Raw genomic sequence first — 24,018 nt, 5'->3', positions numbered from 1 at the left:
CGTGTTCTATTTATAGAGACCTCGGGGGATAGAACTATCAGTCGGTGATAGAGCTTGCTCCTTAGATTCCACGGAGGTCAAGTGTCGTCTTCTCAGTGATGGACATACTTTAAGTAGTTAGTAATATACATGAACTGAGATTTCTTAATCTTAGGCGTGATTGAAAGATCTTGATTCGAAGATTATTCAGAGAAGGTTTCATTGGTCAACGTGTCTTGAGGGAGTTTATTCGTGTTTCGTTTAATCTGACAGTCTTTCTTGCTCTAGACGTCCCTGTTGGTTTAGGATAAGGACATGTCACATATGGATCCTAATACCTTTCGGATGATATCAACATATAATTTAATCATAAAAAAAATTGTCGAAATATCTAAAATATTTATTGTGTTATTAATACAGTTACAAACTACCAAAAGTATGTAACTGTTCTAATTTATTGATAAATTTTTTTAAAGTTTGATATGTCAGTCAAACAACCGTCAACTTACCTTAGATATGGATAAATTCGAACTTGTTTGGAAATGTTAAAGATAGATTTGTATTATTTTATGAGTTCTTATATTAAGCATTCGGTCTTCCATGTCACTCGGAGGACCTTCAATTCACATTTGGACACGTGTATGGTGACCCCATGTAATAATTAAAATAGTATAGCCTTTTATAATAATTGTGGGTCCATATTACCCGTGTCAAAATATGTATAGGAGATCCTTATTTGACATGGATAACCGGATGCTTCTAATAATTTGCCATTATTTTATACTTTAAGTATATATGAAAAATTCTACTATACACTAGAATCAATAATGGTTCTTTTAATTGCTAGTGTGGCATCATCTGAGCAGAGATGTTATCATTACTGATCCCGGTCCACAATAGAATCGTTCGATGTTAGATATGCAAAGCAGTGGCTTTGAGTAGAAGGAAAATGAAAGAAAAGAAGGTAATTAAAAAAAGAAGGGAAGGCCATAGAAATGATTTAGGCACATGCAAAACATAAAAGAAAGAATGAGAAGAAGAAGAGTATTGAGAGTAGCGAAGAAGAAAAAAAGAATAAAAATGGAAACGACAAACATGATAGCATTACAGTTCCCGGAGGCCAACAGAAAGAATATGCACTTCCCTCAAACCCAAGCCCATTCTTTTGTCATTCAAATAACACCTGACATTCATCAATCTTCATCATCTTCTTCTGCTTCTTCTTCTTTGTCTGCAATGAAGCTTTTCAATCGGTTTCGTAAAATTCTGATGAGAATCTTGTTTTCTTTTCCTTCAAATTCAAAATCATCAGAAAGAGGTGGTTCGAAGCAACATAGCTGTGAGAGATATGATCCGCCGAAGACATCATGCAGCTCTTATTACTCTTCTCAATCTCATTACAGTGAAGCCATTGCTGATTGTATTGAGTTCTTCAATAAATCTTCTCAGGAACAGGATGAGACTACTGATTCTCATGTCTTGGTTTGATCTTTTGTTTCTTCTGATTTATACATGTTCAATCTTTTGAGGCAATTCTACAGACATGTTTACCTTGGTTATGTTGGCCAATGTTTTGGTGATTGTGTTCATTTGTATATCTACAATCTTTGAGATATTGTTTTTCTTTTCTTCTTTTCTTCTTTTCTGGATTATATCTTCTTTTTTCCATTAAATGAAAGAAAAAAAAACATACAGTTACTTGATTTATTTAAAGGCTGGAAATGTGTTCATACTCTAAATATTGTAGCCTCTATTTGGGATGAACTATACGGTACTGCAACAATACATCCGTCCATCAATTAATATCATTTATCTATGATTTAGCTTAAACTTTTTAGTTGAATTGGTTTCTTGACATGTATCAGAATCTCTTAAACCAAGTAATTAAAGGTTTGAATCGTGACAACCTTATTTGTTGATTAAATTTCAACATAATAAGAAAGGTATGTGTTGTACACGCTTCGAGTTGATGGGCATTAATCACGTGCGGGGATATGTCGGAGATTAATATAAAAACTAGGGTAAAGTTCAAATAAAACTCATGTGGTTTCACTAATTTTCAAATAAAGGACTGTGGTTTACTTTTTATCAAAACGAGGACTGAGGTTTTCAACTTTAGCAAAATAAGGACTTTTTCGATTGATACTATTAAAATCACCCTTAACAACTTCAAAAATGACATATTTTAAGAACTACTAATATTCTAAGCAACTTTAATTCTTCAACTTTTTTATTTCGAGATTATTTAGATGATGTTTGGTAAAGAGAGAGAAAGTTAATGTTTAGAGAGAGAAAGTTCCAAAAAAGATGATTTTTTAAAATCGAAAATGTAGTTCCATAGAAAATATGACATTGAACAACTTTAATTCTTGAAAATTTTCATTTTCAGGTCGTTAAAGATAGTTTTAATAGCATTATTAAAAGTGTAAAACCTTAGTCATCGTTTTGATAAAAAGTAAACCACAATCCTTTATCTGAAAATTAGTGAAACCACAGGGGTTTTATTTGAACTTTTCCCTAAAAACTATTATTATACCTTAACTATTATCGTCGTTTTGGTGTGTTGACGGATAAAAAAAATTAGAAGTACTTAAAAGGATTTGTTCTTTATCGCTGAAAAAAACTAAATTGAACTTAACTGAATAACTTAACTGAATGCTACCGAACTTAATCGAACTTAACAATAAATATGATATTAGACTTTAAAGTAATTTTAATAATAATATTGGACATTAATAAGATTATAATAATAATAATGATGATGGTTCTAATAATAATAATAATAATAATATCAATAATAAATAAATATATTATTAAAGATAAAACTAAATTGAATATCAAATAAAAGCTCGGCTCAATAAAAGCCTATGAAATTAAATAAAAATGAGTCTAATTTAAATTAAAAATATAAATTACATACAAAATGTTAGGGGTATTTTTACACCTTAACTCTACAATTAATTGTAAAGCCTATCCCATAAATCTAGTTTTATCCACTAATAATTGAAGAGAAAAAAAAAGATGCAATTCCTAATTTTCAAATATGGATGCATACTTTAATTTTATTTTTTTATTAAACAATGTATACTTTAATAAACTATCATTTCTTGACTTTTATAATTTATAGATAATGATAAATTATAAATAAATAACCGTGAAGTAAATCATCGCACCTACGGTCCAACCAATTGGGAGAGAATAATAATAATAAATAATGATAAATTATAGATAAATAATAATAATAATGATAATAATGATAATGATAATGAATTATATATAAATAATTATAATTATAATAAATAATGATAAATTACTGAATGTTAAACTGGGCTGAATTGAACTGAACTGAACTGATTGTTACTAAAATTAAGTGAGAAAGAACATGGTCTAAATATCTTAATATTTTATAAGTCTAACGTTAATTTATTAAAAATTATAAAAAATTATCTTTTTATTTATAGTTAAATTTTTTTATAATTTTTCATAAATTTAAACTTAATTCAAATTTTGAGCTTTAAAAAATAAAAAAAAAAATTGATTTTAAAAAATAAAAATAAGTTAAAAAGTTTAAGAAGATAAAAAAAGTGTCTTGAAAGTAATTAATAATGAAAAGTTAAAAAAAAAGTTTCATAAGATTTGAATGCATTGCCTCTTTCATTCATTCATTCAATGCATTCAAATCTTATGAAACTTTTTTTTTTTTTTTTTTTTTTTGCCTCCTATCAAACTTGAAATTCTGTATCACGCGATGAAGGAGAAAGGGCGAGAAAGAGAGCGGTCGGCTGAGAGGGCTGGTCTGGGCGGTGCGGGTGGCCGATTTCCGTCGGACAGGGGAGATCGGGTCGCTGGGGAGAGGATTGGCGTGGATCTGGGGTCGATGAGGGCGAAGGAGGGGCTTGATGGGGGAGTATCGGGATTTAGGTGGAAAGGGGAAGGTGGATCGGGATCTGGGGATGAGATCCGGCGTGCGGATCAGGGGAGAGGCGAGGATCGCGGTAGGCGGCTGGCTGGTGGGGCGGGTTTAAATGGGCCAGGGGAGGAAATCGAAGGCGGGGGAGAAGTTTTAGGGCATGAGGTGTGGCGCCTGGCCAGAAGGGGTTTGCGGCTGTCCAGGCGGCGTGCGGCGCCTTGGCGTTGGGCGAAGGTGCTCCTGCGGCTGCGGGCGAGGTGTCCGTGTTATCGGGTTCGTCATTGGCCGTAGGGGGAGAGCGGGTTGGGGTTGACGTGGCGTCCGTTGAGGGCATGTTGATGGGAAAAATGGTGTCTAGGCCAGGTGGTGAGGTTGAGAATAAAATTAATAACAAGCAAGGTTTGGGGAAGAGTTCGTGGAGGGATACGGTCATGGGAGTGGCCGAGGAGGAGCCTTTGTCAAACGATTGTTTTATTGAGGATGAATCTGAGGATGGTTTCTCAGACTCAGATGAAGAGGATGGAGGTCAGGATGATCCTTTATGTCATGTGATTCGGCTTTCGTCGGCAGAAAAGCGGGCCCTCAGAGCTAATTGGAAGTTATCTTTAATAGTAACGGTTCTTGGCAAAAGAATTAGTTTCAATTACTTCGCTCAGAGAATCCAGGCGCAGTGGGCAAAAAAAGGGAAAGTCAGTATTACTGACTTAGAGAATGACTATTACGTTATAAAATTTACTTAAGCTGAGGACTTTAATGCTGTGATCAATGGAGGTCCTTATATTATTTCTAATCATGTTCTGGCTTTAAGGCCATGGGTCCCTAACTTTAACCCACATGATTGCTCCGTGAATAGGATCCTTACTTGGGTGAGATTCCCGGGCCTACCAATTGAATATTATAATGAAAGCTTTCTTAATAAGATTGGTGGGCTCGTTGGGAAAGTGCACCATGTGGATAAGACTACCATTGGGGTAGTTAGAGGTAAGTTTGCAAGAGTATGCATTGATATTGATCTAGCTAAGCCCCTTTTATCGAAATTCTGTGTTCGGAATACTGTCTACTTTATTGAGTATGAAGGTATTCATAATATTTGCTACGAATGTGGTATGTTTGGTCATACCTTTGAAGGTTGCCCTAAGAAAGTGAAAGTGGTAGAGGAGGTTGTTGAAGCCGTTAAGGTGAGAGAAGAGGGGATTCAAGAGGATGGAAGGAACTTTGGCCCCTGGATGGTTGCTAAGAGGTCGGGAAGGCGCAGGAGTCGTGCGACTATTGCTCAGAATCGCCCCCCTGATATTGGCAAGGACTCGGGTCCTCTCTAGAACATTCCTGGAATTAAGGAGAGGTCTAGCCCAAAGGAGAAAGAAGGTTCAGGTGATGCGTTAGTTGTTGTTGCAGGGTCTAGATTTGGAGCTCTCTCTATTGAGGAGGTCCTAGACTCTGATCCAGCGAATGAGCAAATGGATCTTAGCATGCCTGGGTTAGAATCTGCTGAGCCGGCAGCTATTAATGTGGAGACTGTCAATCCTCTGTTTGAATCCAAAGTTGAGGCTCCGGGTGGATCCCAGGCGCATGCCCCAACGGTGAAACAGAAAGACAAAGAGGTTAGTATCCCGAAAAACTGTGCTCAGCCTAGAAATGGTAAGGTTATGGGTGTCAATAAAATGAATTTGAAGAAACCTAAGGGTAACCAGAAAAGTAACCAAAGTTCCTTGGAACTGTTGGATAAAAGGGGGCCTGCGGGTACCGCTTCTAGGCTCTTAGGATCCCCTAATAAGTACATAGTTTAGGGTGTTGGGCCTGTGGTCAGTAGTCTTCCGTTTGATGGATTTGTTTGTGTGGAATGTTAGAGGAGCGGCTAGTAAGGCTACCCATATCCATGTTAAAGATTTAATTAAACAGTTTAACCCTTCTTGCTTTGCTTTGATGGAAACAAAGATTAGTGGAAGTAAAGCTGATAAGGGGGTTAGAAAGTTTAGAAATTGGAAGTGTGTTAGATCGGAGGCTACTGGCCGGGCTGGTGGGATTTGGCTCTTTTGGAAGCCAGATCGTGTTCATATTGATATTGTTAGTATGGATAAACAATTTATTCACAGTAAGGTTAGCTATCCTGGGAATAAACCTTTCTTTATCACTTTTGTTTATGCTGACCCTATTTTGGTCAATCGTAGAAGGTTGTGGGAGATTCTGTACTATATGAGTACGAGTATGGTGGATGCTTGGTTTGTGGCTGGGGATTTTAATGATATTGCTCTTATGAGCTATCAAAGAGGGGGTGGGAACTACTACGTGAACCAGTGTCTTAATCATAAACAGAGTATGGATTTGTGTGGACTTTCGGACTTAGGTGCTGCTGGCCATAAGTTTACTTGGAAACGTAATAGTACGTTTGTTCGTTTAGATAAAGTTTATGTGAACATGACGGCTCATTGTAGATTTCCTGATGTGACTGTTTTAAACCTCCCTTTCCGGCACTCTGATCACTGTCCTATCCTAATTAAGCTGGTTAGAGGCCATCGTCCTAGAGGGGATAGAAATTTTAGGTACCAGGTGGCCTGGGAATCTCACCCTGAGTTTAATAATTTTGTTCAGGAGAATTGGCAGCCTCATTCTAATGTATTACTTGCTGCTGGGGGTTTTAGAAGGAATGTGGTGGGTTGGAATAAGAGCATCTTTGGCCATATTATTAGAAGGAAAAACAAGCTTTTGAGTAGAATCGAAGGCATTCAACGCAATTTGGAGATTAGATTTGATCATAGTTTGAATGGCCTTCTTAGAACTCTCCAGAAGGAATTGGAAGTTGTGCTTATACAAGAAGAGTTACTTTGGTTTCAGAAATCTAGGAAAGCTTGGATTAAAGATGGAGATCGCAACACCAGGTATTTCCACCTTTCTACTGTTATTAGAAGGCAGAGGAATCGGATTGATGCTATCAAAGATCTGAATGGTAATTGGGCTTATGAGGATGAGGATATTCGTCACTTGGCCCTTATCTTCTATAAAGATTTATTTAGAGAGGAAAGAGTGGAGTTGGATAAAGCTATTTCTAGGATTACGTTTCCCAGATTAGATGATGATTTGATTCTGGAAGCTTTCCACCCTATTGACCAGAATGAGATTGATCAGGCGATCTTTAGTATTGGGGCTACTAAAGCCCCTGGGATTGATGGGATTCCGGCCGATTTTTATCATAAGCATTGGGAGACGGTTAAGGAAGGTATGTATAGTTTTATTAAAGGAGTGTTCAGTGGCTCTGAGGATATCAAGCTTGTGAATAAAACTCTTCTGGTCCTGATTCCGAAAGTGGAGAAGCCGACCTCGTTCTTTCAAATGAGGCCCATTAATCTTTGTAATGTGATTTACAAAACTATTACCAAAATTGTGGCTAATAGACTCCGGTGTTTTCTTCCGGATATTATTAGTCAAAATCAAGGCAGTTTTGTTCCTGGGAGACAGATGATGGATAATGTTGTTATTGCCCAGGAGATGGTCCATTCTATGAAAATTAAAAAGGGTAAGAGGGGTATTGTGGCTCTTAAATTGGACTTGGAAAAATCTTATGACCGTCTTAACTGGAGTTTTCTTCTTGATAGTCTGGATAGAGCTGGTATTCCAGATAATTGGAAGAGATTAATCGAGGACTGCATTTCTTCTCCTATGTTTCAGGTTATGATTAATGGAGATATGTCAGAGGAGTTTACTCCTTCTCGGGGTATTCGTCAAGGGGATCCTATGAGCCCTTTCTTATTTATTATTGCTATGGAAAGGTTAACTCACCTCATCCAAGAAGCGGTTGATAATGGGAGTTTTCATCCAATCTCCATCAACAAATTTTGTCCCCCGGTTACTCATTTGTTCTTCGCTAATGACGTTATGTTATTCATGGAAGGAAATGAGGAACAAATTTGTGTTATCATGGACATCCTTAGCTGCTTCTGCGCTGCTTCTGGCCAAAAGATCAATATCCAAAAATCTCGGATGTTGTGTTCTAAAAACATGAGTCAAAGAGTTTGTAAAAGGCTTAATGATGTATCTGGTATTCCTCTGACCAATTCTTTAGGTAAATATCTGGGGGTTCCCCTCCGTAGTGATAGAGTATCTAAAGCTTCCTTTAAAGAGACTTTCGATAGAACTAATAGTAAATGTGCCAGTTGGAAAGCTAAAACCCTGTCTATGGCAGGCCGTCTTACTCTGATTCAGTCTATCAATTGTGCGGTTCCTAATCATATTATGCAAGCTGCCTGAGCCTGTTCTTAAGGATCTTGATAAGATCAATCGCCCCTTCCTGTGGGGGGATTCTGTGGAGGGGGAAAAATTCACCTCGTTCCTTGGAAAGAGGTTTGCCAACCTAAAGATATGGGGGGTCTGGGGATTAGACAAGCCAGAGACAATAATAAAGTTTTACTTATGAAACTTCTGTGGAGAATGGCAGCTTCCTTCTTCTCTTTGGGTTCGCCTTTTATGCGGGAAATATAGAAAAGATAAGATTTTTGGTGGTCCCAATGAGAGAGTTATTAATTGTTCTTTTCTCTGGAAAGGCCTAAGTAATGTGTTCTCGGAGTTTTGCTCTGGGATAGGTTGGGTAGTGGGAAATGGGAAGTTTATCAGTTTTTGGAATGACATCTGGATTGGTAATAAGTCTTTATTAGAGGTTTGTACTTCCCCGCTGCCTGTGGAGATCCGGGATTGGAGGATTGCTGATGTGGTTTATTCTGAGGGTGATTGGATTTGGTCAATGTTTGACTCTTTCCTTAATATTGAAACTCTCTTGAGGATTAGAGGAGTTAAGATTAGTAATAAGGAGGAAGATAGGGATAGTCACTGTTGGGCTTTGACTAATAATGGGGCTTATTCTTGTAAATCTGCCTTTGAGGCCTTCAATCAAAATTTGGAGTTTCCTCACCCGGATGTTTGGAAGAAGATTTGGGCTTTGAAAGTCTCGTACCGTATTAGGAGTTTCCTGTGGCTCGGTGTCAAGAATAGGTTGTTTACTAATTCAGATAGGAAAATGCGGCATTTGGTGGATTCTGGGGCGTGTAGTAGATGTAGAGGGCATGAGGAAACCATTTGCCATGCTCTAAGAGACTGTTCTAAGAGTAGAGAGGTGTGGAGGAAAGTTCTTCCTAACCAGTTGTTGTCTGCTTTCTTGTCCCATTTTAAAACTGACTGGTTTACGGATGGTGTTAATGGAAGACTGTTAGCCAATCTGGAGTATGGTGATATTATCTTTGCAATTGTTTGTCACCAGATTTGGAAATGGAGGAATATGGAGATTTTTGAAGGAGAAACGGTTATTATTCCTAATTTGGTTGATGTCTTCTCCAAAAAGTTTTGCACCATTATTGATAGCTTCAAGGAGGATCCTCTTGCCAGATCTATCCAGAAGAAGGAGATTCATCTCTTGGGCTGGTGTAGGCCTAGCTGAGGTATGGTGAAGTTAAACACTGATGGCTCTTGTCTGAAGGACGGGAAGATCGCTGCTGGAGGAGTCCTGAGAGATGATGGTGGTGTTTGGGTGTCCGGGTTCGCTCAGAATCTCGGGATGGGTTCTTCCTTTTCTGCTGAGCTTTGGGGGATCTTCTCTGACCTTAGACTTGCTAAAAGTCTGGGCTTGAAGAAGTTGCTTGTAGAATCTGATAACCTCGAAGCTATCAAAATGATATCAGATAATGCTTTTTGTTTGAATAGCCAGAATTTGATCAAAGGTATCAAAAGGATTTGTTCTTCCTTTGAGTCCATCAATTTCAGCCATATTTTCAAAGAACAGAACCGAGTGGCGGATCGGTTAGCAGCCGAGGGCCATGAGAAGATGTTGGGGGTCACTACTTTCTCTTCTCCTTTCTTCTCTCCTTTTGGAGGATGTGGTGGGGGTTAGCTTCCCTAGACTAATCCCGGGTTAGGCCTCTTTTTGGTTTTTGTTGCTTTTCCTTTCCTTTTCCTACCAAAAAAAGAGAATGCATTACCTCTTAAATTAAAACATACATCTTAAACCAACTTAGTTATTTTTAAAAAAAGATAAAATAAAATCAAAGAAAGTGATCTAATTCAATCTAACTAGACTACTACTCTCACTTTTCCGATGAATCTTCTTGAAAATCCGATCGATCCCGTCGGTACATCCGTCGTGTTCTTCCCACTGGTCTGTGTAATCTCTTCCTTTGCCTAATTTCTTTGATCTGTTTCTTCGATTAATTTCGATTGTAATCTTTTAAGATCATCCTTTGTCTCTCCTATTGGAGTGCTGCTTGTCTTCTCTGTTTGAGTTGAAACCCTAAATCTTTCGATCCCTTCTGTGATTTCTACGTCCTACCATTGTTACATCTCGCTAATAATCACCATTTGCCTGGTTTGTGTCTGTATTTCAATTTGTAGCAAAGTCTATGGCAGGACCTAATGTTTTGCCGCAAGATTACGAACGACTTCACATTAACGATGAGGAAGAGGAGGGACTTGTTGTTAAGGATAACCTGCTAATCGCGGCTGTGGATCAACAATTCTTTTTTATTGTGGGGCAATTTCTTGCTCATCGGAATATCCATTTTGAATCAATGAAAAACACTTTAGCAGCAATTTGGAGACCAGTTAAAGGAGTGACGGTAACTGAAACTGAAGTCAAAGGAAGGTATCTGTTTCAATTTTATCACGAGCTTGACATGGAAAGGGTGCTCAATGATGGGCCTTGGACTTTCAACCAAAACCTGCTAATTCTTCGCAATTTGGCTGTTTCAGAACAAGCAACCCATATGGAACTCAAAGATTTGATTATTTGGATTCAGATCTTTGGGCTTCCATTGGAATTTCAAACGATAGCGGTTTGTGAAGCCCTGGGCAACAATGTTGGCAAATTTATTGCAGATGATCCTAAGAATTTCACTGGTTTTAGGAGGAGCTTCTTTCGTATCAAGGTAACCATTAATGTTCATAGAAGTCTGAAAATGGGTCAGAACTTACAGCGAAGAGGCGAAAAGTGGTTCTGGGTTGATTTCAAATACGAACAGCTTCCCCAATTTTGCTTCTATTGTGGGGTAATTGGTCATGCGGATAAGTTTTGTACAATGTTATTTGACAATCCGGCTAAACCAACTGAGAGAAGATTTGGTAGTTTCCTTAGAACCCCTCTACGTAAGGCAGGGATCCAAAAAGGGAAACAGTGGCTGCATGATCCAACTGATGACAGTTTTGAGAATCAGAGTGAGCTTGGGGATCAACTAGATACGGTTCTGAGTACTGAACATAATATCCAGCGGGAATCTTCCAAACAGACCATGAGTTTGGGGCAATCTAGTGGAGTTGTAGATGGCAGTAGCTTAGAACCAAAAAGACAGTGAACCAGTGATAGTGATGTGATAATGGAGATTGAAACCACCTGTGTCAGACAGAGGAAATCCGGAGATGAGACGGGACCTGGGATCCATGCCCGTCGGATATTATGAGTCTGTTAAGTTAGAACTATCGTGGACTGGGCAATCCACGGACAGTCAATGTCCTACGGGACCTGGTACATGTTCATCGCCCGGTAATTGTTTTCCTAATGGAATTAATGGTCAAGGAAGTTAAGGTAAACCAAGTTTGTAGGAAGATTGGCTTTGAGAATTGTTTTGTTGTGGAGGGTCAGGGACATGGAGGGGGTATTGCTCTATTATGGAGGGATTCTGTTTCAGTTGCCATACAATCATCCAGTCTGAACTTTATTGATGCCTATATCAATATGCTCAATATCTCGCAATGGAGGTTGACGGGTTTTATGGGTTTCCGGAGAGAAATAGAAGACAAGCTTCATGGGATATGCTGCGTGCGTTATTTGATCCTTTAAGAAGACCGTGGTGTTGTATAGGGGATTTTAACGATTTAACTTGTCAAGAAGAGAAAAGAGGAGGTAACCGCCACCCCACGAATCTGTTAGAAGGTTTTAAAAACGCAATTGAGGATTATGAATTGTCAAGCCTATCTATGAAGGGGTATCCATTTACATGGGAAGTAGGAAGAGGGACCGGCAGGTGGATTGAAGAGCGTCTTGATAGAGTGTTGATTAATACACAGTGGAGAATTCAGTTTATTGAATCAAGGCTACAAAATCAGGTAACCACTTGTTCTGGTCATACGGCTTTATTACTTACTCTAAGATTGTGGGTTCAAAATCACGGGGTTAAAAGATTCAGATTTGAAAATAGTTGGCTCAGAGAGGAAAGCTGTGGTGAGATTGTTAAACAGGCTTGGGATACTCCTAGTAGATCTATTGAAGAGAAGATACAGTGATGTTCTTCTGCACTTCAACAATGGAGCTCGAAACTCGAAGGAAAGTTTCAATATTATTTATCAATTTTGAGAGAGATTCGATCCAGATATCATAGGCGAATTGACTGCTTTGGAAGGGAGCGGTACTCTAAGGCTACGGTTGAATATATGAAGGTCCTACAGTGCCAGGAAGATTTTTGGCAGCAGAGGGCCAAACTCTTTTGGCTTATGGAAGGAGACTCGAATTCCAAATACTTTCATGCCTACGCATCGGCCAGGAAAAGACATAATTCAATTCAGGAAATTCGTAATAGTAATGGTCAGTGGTGTGGGAAAGGAAATGGATTAGAGCAAATTGTGCAAGATTATTTCAAAGATATTTTCAAAAGTCGTGGTAGTGAAGTTAACGAGGTCCTATCCGCTATTCATTCTCGGATATCTAATGCGGATAATGCTGAGTTGGGAGGCTTTTTACTGATGAAGAAGTGAAACTTGCTTGCTTTGCGATGCATCCTGATAAGAGCCCGGGTCCCGATGGTTTGAATCCTGTGTTTTACCAACGGTTTTGGCATGTGGTGGGAGGTGATGTCACAGCTACTTGTTTAAATATTCTTCACACGGTATCAATTCTTGAAAAGTTAAACGACACATTTATTGTTCTTGTCCCGAAGAAAACTAATGTGGAGTTTGTAACGGATATTCGACCCATCGCCCTTTGTAATGTTCTGTTCAAAATTATCTCTAAAATGCTAGCTAACCGCTTGAAACAGGTTCTGAATTTGGTGATCTCGGAGACGCAAAGCGCCTTCCTACCTGGACGTTTGATTTCAGATAACATCATTGTTGCATATGAGGCTCGTCATCGTTTGAAGACTATGAGACAAAATAAGAAAGGAATTGTGACATTGAAATTAGATATGAGCAGGGCTTACGACCGTGTTGAATGGGTTTTCTTAAGCTGTATGATGGAGAAGCTTGGTTTCCAAGATAAGTGGATCAAAATGATTATGTTGTGTGTATCTTTAGTAAGATACAAAATTTTATGTGGTAATCAGGAGTTGGATCCAATTGAACCTTCTCGGGGTTTGCATCAAGGTGACCCTTTGTCCCCTTTCCTTTTTCTTATCTGTGCAGAAGGTTTGTCATCACTTTTATTGTCTAAAGAGAGGGTTGGTCTGATTCATGGATGTGCAATTACAAGACAGGCGCCGAGCATTTCCCATTTATTCGTCGCTGACGACAGCTTTTTGTTTTTCAAAGCTAAGGAATAGGAGGCTGTGGTGATTCAAAATTGCTTAAAGGCTTACGAAAGGGCTTCCGGGCAAAGCATTAATTTTCAGAAATCATCACTTTTGTTTAGCAAAGGAACGAGTAATTTGGACCGAGAACCGATTTGTGCTAAACTGGGTGTTATTGAGGTGGAGGAATTGGGTCTTTATCTCGGAGCACCGATTAAGGTGGGCCGAAGTACTATACAGACTTTCTCATTTATCAAAGATAGAGTTTGTACTAGACTTAACAACTGGAAGGAAAAGTTTCTGTCAAGAGCGGGTAAGGAAATTTTGATCAAATCGGTCCTTCAATCTATCCCTTTATATATTATGAGCTTATTTGTACTACCTAACCAATTATGTGAGCAGTTAGACAAGTTACTTAACAGATTTTGGTGGAGGGCTTCTGGGGATGCGCATTCTGGAATTCACTGGCAGTCATGGTTCCATCTTTGCTGACCAAAAATCAATGGTGGAATGGGTTTTAAGGATACTAAATGCTTTAACTTGTCTTTACTTGCAAAACAGGGGTGGAGGATTTTGACTCAACCGAACTCACTTGTATCAAGGATCATGAAAGCCAAATATTTCAATTCATCCAATTTTCTTAGTGCTGAAATCGGTCACAATCCCTCGTATATTTGGAGGTCCATTTTAGCTGGAAGGGACGTGTTAATTAAGGGTTTGCGGTCAAAGGTTGGCAATGGAACATCAATTGTGATATGGAGTGACCCATGGTTACCTTCTGAGACTCAGCCTGTGCCGGAATCTGGAATCAACTCCTCACTTCCTACGGGACAGGTATGTGATTTATTAACTAATGAGGGAAGATGGAATCTTGATGTAGTGAGAAATATTTTTAATGAAAGAGAAAGGAGACTCATTGAATCAATATCGAGACGTAGTAACTCTATGGCGGACGACTGGTATTGGTTTTTTGAAAAAAGTGGTGTATATTCGGTTCGTAGTGGATATAGAAGGTTGATGTCGAATTCTCTGGCCACGGACCCGATGAGTGAGAATTTATGGTCAGGAATTTGGAGAATTAAAGCTCCTCCGAAGATGGTGAATTTTATATGGCGCTTATTTTCATTTTGTCTCCCCACAATGGCTAATTTGGCGAAGAAGCACAGTAACCATCCTAACCTTTGTCCAATCTGTCAGGAGTACAATGAGGATGAGAATCATCTTCTCCTAACCTGTCCATTTGCTGCTTCTATTTGGGAGGCTTTCTTTTTGGATAACCATATGGTGTGTATTGGGGATTTTCTTCATTGGTTTGGTGACAAAATTCAAAATTCGGGGGGGTACGGATATTGCGGAAATCTCTAGCTTAATTTGGCATTTATGGAAACATAGAAATGTAGTGGTTTGGGAGAGGAAGAGTTCTAATCCGGCATCAATCGCACTATCCACGAGAAGAGACTTGTCTGAATGGCGGGAAGTCTAGTCTTGGCGAGGAAGTCTGATCGGAAATAATTCTCCTGCTGCTCGGTGGCAAAAACCAGTGGATGGTTTTCTTGCTTGTAATGTGGATGCTGGTGTATTTCATGAAGAAGGATATTGTTCTATGGGCCTTATACTGAGGGACTCTCGAGGAGACTGCGTTTATGCCTTCCACGGAGGGTTGGACGGGTTTTATGAACCGGTGGTAGCAGAGGCTATTGCTATTAAAAAAGCATTGACTTAGCTCAAGACAAATGAGTACATGAATGTGGATATTCGGTCGGACTGTTTATCGGCTATTACGGCACTTCATCAATCTACATCTTCTTTTAGATTTTCATACTTACATGATGTTGCTTTTTTATTGTAGAACTTTGTTACAAGAGCTAGATTCATTTTCGGTCTCTTTTGTTAAACGTTCAGCGAACGTTGCTGCTCATTGCTTGGCAAAAGCAGTAAGTTCTTGGTATGTTCGTGGTGAGTGGGATTTTGCCCCTCACTTCCTTTACGATGTTATTCTTTATGATTCAAGTTAATAAAAATTCTATTCTTTAATTAAAAAAAAACTTAGTTATTTTAAAATATTAAAATAATACTACATACATTAACATAAACTATGGTCAGTGGATGAAAATATTTCTACTCATGGTAGAGTAGACAGCTGGAAGCCCCAAACTCTAGATTAGATCCACCACCACATACATACCTCATTCAATTAATGTATTACACTAGGAGAAGTTTTCATATTTGACTTCTAAAAGTGAATATAAAATTGCAATAATTATTCAGTAACTAGTGAAAGTTAGGAACGACATAAATCCAAATTAGATTATGGAAATAAAAAATGTCTATTCAATAACAATATATGCAATCATGTAACGTAATGACTAAAATCGATTAGAAGATGGATGTATATCAATTTATGCAAGATAAATATTGGTACTAAGAAATAAAAGTTAACAAGTGTCATTGATGTATTGGTTAACTATATTACATGAGTTTGATCGGATCAGTAAGAGGATACCTTTAAGTGTATATGTATTGGGGTTCGCCATATAAACTTTGATACTAAAATCAATATAGAAAATAAAGTATAAAAAGGAAGTAGAAGTGATGAATGGATCTCACTTGATGTGTAGAGTTGTTTGTTTTATATAAAATTATCAAAATAGATAAACAGGTTACATAGATTGATTCATTTAATCCAATTAATAATTAAATCTAATCAAAATATAATTGAAATTAAAATTCAACATATTAGAAATAACATCTTTATCAGACTTTACTTTATTAGAATCTAGCTGAAATTCCATAATCTCTTTACACGAGAAAAATATAAAAACGTGAAAAAATGAAAAATATAGAAAAACATGAAAAATGGATAAAAAAATCAAGAAAAGCGGAAAACGTAAAAATGGAAAACAAAAGAAAAACAAAACAAACATGAAAACGTGAAAAAATAGGAGAAAATGAAACACAGTAAAACATAGAAAAGGAGAAATACCCATAAAACATGAAAAAAAAAAGGAAACGTAGGATTTTCGTTTTTCTCTTTTTTATTTGTTTCTCACATCGTATTTCATGTTTTTAACATTGTTTGCATTTTCATTTTTATACCATTTTTTCACCTTTTGAATTTTTTTTTTGGTTTTTCTCATTTTTCCATTTTTCATGTTTTTTCCGTTTTTTATTTTTTTCATTTTTCACACTATATCGTTTTTTCCATTTTTCACTTTTATATTATTTATTTCGTTATTTTTTTCACTTTTTCATATTTTTACTTTTTCTCCGGTTTTCATTTTTTTCGGATTTTTTTGTTCATTTTTCACATTTTTCTATTGTTCTATTTTTTCACGTCTTTACCGTTTATTTTTTATTTTTTCACAAATTGTTAAGTGACGGGTCAATCCGATTAACTCGCAACCCAACTCATTTATTATATGGGTTAGATATATAGACCTATTTCTGATCCAACTCACAAGTGTCAATCCAAATTTATTTTTATTTTTTTGAAACAAAGAACAACTTTTATTAACTTAAATCAGAAGATAATACATCAATAATAAACGGTGGTGAACTAGAAGTAATAGTTTTAGCTAGGCTATGGGCTGCTAAATTCGCCGATCGTTTAATAAAAGAGATCAAACAGGAGTTCAAATCTCGCAACAAATCACAACACTCACGTATCACATCAGATAAATAAGATAATTGACTTTTTTGGAGCTGAATAGCCCATACCACCATCAGACAATCGGACTGAACTTCAACATGGCTTAAGTTATAATTCTTGATCCATGATAGCGCTTCGCGGATTGCCATTGCCTCAGCCAAAGGTGGATCCGTTATCTCAGCAAGGTAACCCATGCTTGTCGCAAAGCATCGCCCCTGATAGTCGCGTAAAAGGAAGCCAAAAGAGCAGAAATTATTTAACCCATTTACCCCTACATCGACGTTACAGATGTAGCAGCCTGCGATCGGTTTCTTCCATTTACACAAAGCACCCATGTATTGATTTTATTGATCTGGGTGATGTCTTTGCGCTGCCTCCCAAGCCGTCAGTTCAGCAACGGCGGTCTGAAATATTTCCTCAGACGTTCGAATTTTATCACTTCCAAACTTTTTCGTTTCGTGCCCTCCATAGTTGCCAACAGATCATCGCAATAAGGTTACAATCCATCGTCACATCACAAGGATATTTGTAGACCAATGGATAAAATTTGTGATTAGATCCAACTGATTGTCTTTGAACAATAATTTCCATACCTGAGCAGCTCGAGGACACCTATGAACACGTGAAACTCATTTTATCCGAAAGCTCCGCACACCGAACAGCAGTTAGGTAGCGAGCTATGACGAATTGCAAAATTATTCAAAGTTGGTAGACATTTGGTAAAAATTCGCCATAAACCGTTCTTGACTTTTGGGGCAACCTTCAAATTCCATATCAGCTTCCAATTTATTCCGTTTGGATTTATTTGATTCGACGGTGTCAGTCCCCTTGCCCGAAAATATCCGCTCCTAACTGTATAAGCATCAGATTTATCAGATGGCCAGAACCAACCATCTTCAACACGCGTACGCCTGGCCGGTATGGAATAAATGAGTTTGGCACCCCGTGGGCAAAACGAGATGTTAATAACCTCCTGCTTCCAATTTCCTTGATCATTCATAAGGTCTTTGACAAGTCCTGAGGGCAAAGTCATTACAGCCGAGCTTATTGAGAAAGGGTTCTGATCATCCGGCAGCCAAGGGCTGTTCCAAATGGAACTGGATTCTCCATTACCAATTTTCCTCCTCAGTCCGTCCTCAATCCAAATTTATTTAATTACAAGTTAAACTCATTATTCAATGGACTATAACCTATTTTGACACTTCAAAGTGCCTTTATAAGCCCGACTGCTAATACAGAGTTTTCTTTCAAAGAGGCCATTTAGAAGGTACACACGAGCCACATGTGTGGGGATGGGAGTCTGGGAGATAGGCCAAGATGGTCTATGTTGGGCCTCATTCTGTGTATGTATAAGGATAGCCCAAGATGATCTATGTTGGGCCTCAGTCTGTATAAAGATACGCCGAGATGATCCATGTTGGGCCTCATTCTGTATAAGGATAGGCCAAGATGATCTAAGTTGGGCCTCATTCAGTATAAGGATAGGCCAAGATGATATATGTTGGGCCTCATTCTGTATAAGGATGGGCCAAGATGATCTATGTTGGGCCTGATTCTGTATAAGGGTGTATTTTAAAATTTTCCAAAATACAAGAGCAACGTACTACTTAACTACCTCAAAGCCTGAATTTGTTTAAAATTATTCAGTATTATGTACTCCCTAAAAATGCAAAAGTATAAAGGTTCATGATATTAGATTTCTTTGTCTGGTCCTAAAGGGATCAACATTTAAAATGGGTTTAGTTACACCCTAATCCTGAAGAGATTAAAAAATTACAATTTAAAAGTATCAAAAGCTCAAAAAAATAAATTATTCTAATTATATCACTAATTTAAAACTGTCACAGTTTATCATTTTTTTTATAAAAAAAATCAATAACTGAATTTGATAAAATTAGAAATAAAAGTATTAAATTTTGGTATATTTTAAATAAAAAACGTGTGATGCCAACAGTGATTCGATTGATGATAAAGAAAAAGGATCCCGTGATCCTAAACCGATCTTACCTGGGATCGCAAATCCCGGACACATGAGTTAGTTAAATATAAAATAAAATTCAATTTTTTTTTATAATTTCCTCTTAAAAATACTAATCCAGGCCCAAGCTAGCCCATTTCATATTTATAAGGACTTGAATTTTGAAATCAATACTCATGCTCGATCCAACGCAATTAACTTATTATTATTTTACTTTTTTTTTTCCTTAATTGTATTCTCAAAACTAGAGAGATGGATATAGATAGATAAAGTATTCTTTCCGTTTTTTTCAACAAAGCTTCGTGATTTCTGATACAAAACATTGCAAGCTAAAAGAGGGGGACTAGAGACTCAAACTCCTCGATTAGATGAGAAGCCACTATACATGCAAAGATCACATGAGCACAATGGTTCATTGACCTTTTAACAAAACTAGCAGAACAATTTTCTATATCGTGTACAAGGATTTACAGTCACTAACAATAATCTCTCGAAGATCGAGTTATTACTAGAATCACATTGCAAAGCATACACTAGCAGTTACAAATCTTATTCAAAGAGAAATTGCTCCAACCTTTCGCTTTGATCCAATTAAGAGCCTCGCGGTAAGAGATAGCCTCTGCAATAAGCACATCGGGTTGGCAAACAAGCACCCCATTACCTGCAACAACAAAATTAGTCGCGCTTTTCACCACAAATCCAACACCAGCAGTCCTCGAATCTGGAAAAAACACACATTAAAGTTCACCTTGAGCTTAGCGGCTGGAGAGGAGACCAAGTCGCAACATTAGGCGAAGGAGGTGGACCAGAATGCTTAAGTTGAGCAGCCCTCCAATGCGACAACAGAGAACTTGTGTTGCTAACATAACAGGGGAATGGTGAACTTATTATTCCAAACCTTATCATTTATGTTATACCACATGAGCCAACAAATTATTGACGATAGACTCAGATCAGCCGGATACTTTGACAAAAACAGAAATTATCATAAATCATGAAGGTTGTTGAAACGAGAGCTTATATCACCAATAGGGGAGAAATTCCACAAGCACTTCACCAAAACAACAAAACAAAGCTTTATAATTATCTTTCGTGGCATTTGAACACATCAGGCAACAATCATAAACATGAATATGAGGAAAATTAAGAGTTGTAAGAATGAGCAAGCAACCTAATAAAGCTCTCTTGAGCAGGTTCTCCACCTTAGGCGGAGCGTGAATGTTGCATACTGAGTTCCAAGAGAAATTTAGCAGAGCCGGAAGTGAATAGTTGGCAATCAATAAAATGAGATAACCACTTTTTATGTTATAACAACCTTTCGGATAAAAACGCCAACCCTAATCATCTATAAAATGCCTTCTGCTAAGAGGAATCTGTCAAATTAACTTAGCATCCCGTTCATTGAATAAACCTCGCAAAAAATCCTCATCCTAACCCACACCATTCTGCATGCGCAGATCAACTACAACCTTCGTATTAATCCCATCATTTTGAAGGCTCTCCACATACAGATTAACAGGGTCAGACAACCAAAGGTCCTCCCAAATGTTGATATCATTATTGTTCCCATTAACATAATGAGCTCCTTAGTAGCTAGGATGCTATGCCAGATAAAACTCGGATTGTGCTTAACCTCCGCCTCCAAAAAGGTCGAGTTAGGAAAATAGCAATCCTTGTAAACACGAGCAACCAAAGACTTGGGACAAATCAAGAGCCTCCACCCTTCTCCCGCCAAGAGATCCAAATGAAATTGATGGAGATTTTGAAAACCTATACCACCGAGCTTCTTAGGTTTACACAAGAGACCTTTCTTATCATCGCCACTAAACCCTGTTGAAACACATTTCCACACTGATTTTGATTTGACAAAATTACTTAAATTAGAAGTAAATCCCTAAGATAAAAATTCCAACACATTAAATTTAAATGCTTTGATTTAATTGTTACTAATGTGTTTGTTCAAGTGTTGTTTGGAGTATTTAATTCACAAGTGTAAAAGACATTAAGAAGAAAGCCCAAAGCCCATTAAGCAAGGTCAGGGCCCAAGCAGAGTCAAACAGATCCAAAGCTTATGAATCAACCCAGCAAGAAGAAGGATCCAGAAGACTTGCTAACTGCTTCGAACGAAGCAACTGAGTTTAATGGACAAGAAGACAAGGCAGAAGTTGACTTAGCAAACTTAGAGACAAAGTTTATCCAAATGAGGAAAGCTTCAGTTGAGCCAGAACTGTTGTCGTTCCGCTGTCCAAGAATCTTTACCATAAATGGAGAGACAACCTGACGCATACTGACCAAAAGCTACTGAAGCACTGGTCAAGATAGAAAAGACTACGTTCTCATTGGCCGAAAACACTGAGCACTGAGGAGTGAAAGGGACAATAGATTCGTTTCTCTCCAACCGTTATTTTGAATTTTGAAATGACCAAAGGCTCAAGGTGTCACTATAAATAGGCCTTTCATTTGCTTTAATCGGGGCAGATCTTCACCAAGTTGAAACGCTGACCAAATTCCTACTTGAAGTTTCTGTGCAAAAAGCAAAGCAATCTTACACCAACTCTCATCTTTGTGTAAACGATTAGAATAGATATTACTAGTGTTCTTTGTTAATAGAACAAAAATCTTATCAATTCTTTAAATTGTTATGAGACTCTGAGTTGCTCGGTTTTAGCACTCAGAGGTAGAATAATGTTAAGTATAGGATATAAAGGAAGGTACTCTGTATACTCGCTGACTATTGTAAGGGGTTTGTGCTCTACCCAAAAGAGCTCAGCAGTGGATTAAAGCTCGGAAGGATTCCAAGGACTGGATGTAGGCATGAGGCCAAACTAGGATAAAACTGTTGAGTAACCTTTTCTATCCCTTAACTCCTTTATTTGCTTGCTTCTTTATCTGTTAGTAAATGTTTAACTGAATAGATATTGAGTTGTGCGATTTGGTGTTGAGCTCAAGAATAGACTCTCAAGTGTTATCTCTTGACTCAATGTTAGAAGCAACCTTAGTTGTTAACCAGCTAAAGCTGCCTCTGACTTAACCAATATCACTGTGCTAAGAAACTGAGTTTAAAACTATAACTCATAACTGAGATAAGTCGACCTAATTGAGTAAAAATTTTAAATAGTTCCTTAACCCCCCCCCCCCCCCCTTAGGAACTAATTCTCACATTATAAGCCCACTAGAAAGAGTTCTTCATTTTTTCATGGTCTGATAAGAGAATGTTTTGAAGCAAGAATAAGATCATAACATAGGAAGGAAAGACTTGAATAACAGATTTAATAAGAATTTCCATACCCGCCCGAGAAAGGAACTTAGCCTTCCAGCTTTTCAATCTAAAAGAAACCATGTCTTCAAGAAAACCAAACACCTGGGTCTGAATCCCCCCAACAATAAATGGGAGCCCCAAAATAATTACTCGGACTCGTAAAGAGAGATACCCCGAGGATCAAGCTCAAAGAATGACAAGCTTGAGTAGAGCAATTCCTGTTAAAAGACATAGATGATTTGGAGAAGTTGACTTTTTAGCTCGAAGCTTCCTCATATCTATCCAACCAATATTTAATAGCAACACATTCATCTCTACAAGCTCTAAAAAGAGATAACTACCATCTGCACACACAAAAAACAAATGGGAGATAGAAGGAGCACCTCTGGCAATACTGCAACCAGAGTAAGACCTCGTTATCGTCGTGTCTGAGGCCCCTATAGGGGACAATAGGACCAACATAATATTTCCATTAACCACATGATAATAAGATTTAGTAACACATTGCATAATCAAATTAACCCAAGAATCGGTGAAACCTAGCCTCAACATCATATGTCTAAGGAAGTCCCGCTCCATCCTATCATAAGATTTTTCCATATCCAATTTGAGAGAAGTGAAACCATATTTGCTTTGGATTTTATGATGAAGGTATTGATTAACTTCAAATGCAAGCATCACAATATCAGTAATCAGCTTCCCTAGAATAAAATTGCTCTAAGTAGGAGAGATGATCAAATGAAGAACGCTTTTCAGCCTGTTAGAAACTTTTTTAGAGATAATTTTGTAAATAATGTAACAAAGAGTTATAGGCCTGAGATCAAAGACCAATTCTAGGTTTGATTTTTTAGGAATAAGTATCAAGGTGGTATCATTGATACCATCAGGTAAAGAACCAAAATTGAGCCTGAAGGAATGACCTTAAAACCCACAATGTCCCAATATTTCTGGTAAAAGCAAGAATTGAACCCTTCCAGGCCCGGGCTCTTATTAAGATGCATAGAAAATAAATAGCAGATTTAATTTCATCAGCATTATAAGGAGTTGCCTGAGCCACATTATGATCAGGGGAACGCTTAGAACTAACGTCATCGAGAATATAATTGGCATTGCAATTATTGAAGTATCTTCAACTGTGTAGTAATCAACTACTGTCATTTCTCCTTGTTTGAGATTTTGTATCTCCTTTTTAAACTCTGCAATTCTAAGTGAATGACCTTGTGAGAATCGATCGCGTAAATCATCCCACACTTCTGATATTATCAAGCCAAATTATACTTTGAGCTATTGATTGTGACACAACATGTAATAATCATGGTATTGCATCATTGCCAAGATGAATACATTGGATCTGCAGGAAGAGGAGCTTCTATCGTACCATTCACAAAGCCAAATTTGTTATTTGACATCAAGGCAACCTTCGCTGAGCGTGACCATTGATGATTGTTTAGCCCTGTAAGGACATAAGTAACTAATGCTAAAAAAGGAGTTTCATTCACATGAAGGAAATATGAACTTTCTAGTGTGATGACATTTATGTTTGCCATTGAAAAACAAACAGATTAAAGAAGAATAAATTTAAACTGCGGAAAAAAGCTTTGATACCATCATAAAATAGAAACTAGATCTTATGGATGAAAATTTATATTATTCTCACGGAAAAACATAATACAATGCGTGTTCCATTTATAGAAATCAAAAGCTAAAATAGGGGTAAACTTCTTTGAAAATCAGTATTTTGGTAAAAGTTGAATAACTAATTTCTCACTCCTT

At 37.6% G+C, this 24,018-nt stretch overlaps 1 protein-coding gene across 1 annotated transcript; it reads left to right on the top strand.

Moving 5' to 3' along the window:
- Nucleotides 1-1,103: 1,103 nt before the first annotated feature.
- Nucleotides 1,104-1,675, top strand: LOC136234887 (uncharacterized). The gene has a single exon (XM_066024382.1). It carries the CDS (start codon nucleotides 1,114-1,116, stop codon nucleotides 1,465-1,467), a length of 354 nt encoding a protein of 117 aa, XP_065880454.1. The 5' UTR covers nucleotides 1,104-1,113; the 3' UTR covers nucleotides 1,468-1,675.
- Nucleotides 1,676-24,018: the final 22,343 nt, after the last annotated feature.

Source organism: Euphorbia lathyris, chromosome 7, assembly GCF_963576675.1.
Source record: "Euphorbia lathyris chromosome 7, ddEupLath1.1, whole genome shotgun sequence".
NCBI lineage: Eukaryota > Viridiplantae > Streptophyta > Magnoliopsida > Malpighiales > Euphorbiaceae > Euphorbia > Euphorbia lathyris.
The sequence above is the reverse complement of the archived record's forward strand: the minus strand, read 5'-3'. Positions and strand labels throughout refer to the sequence as shown.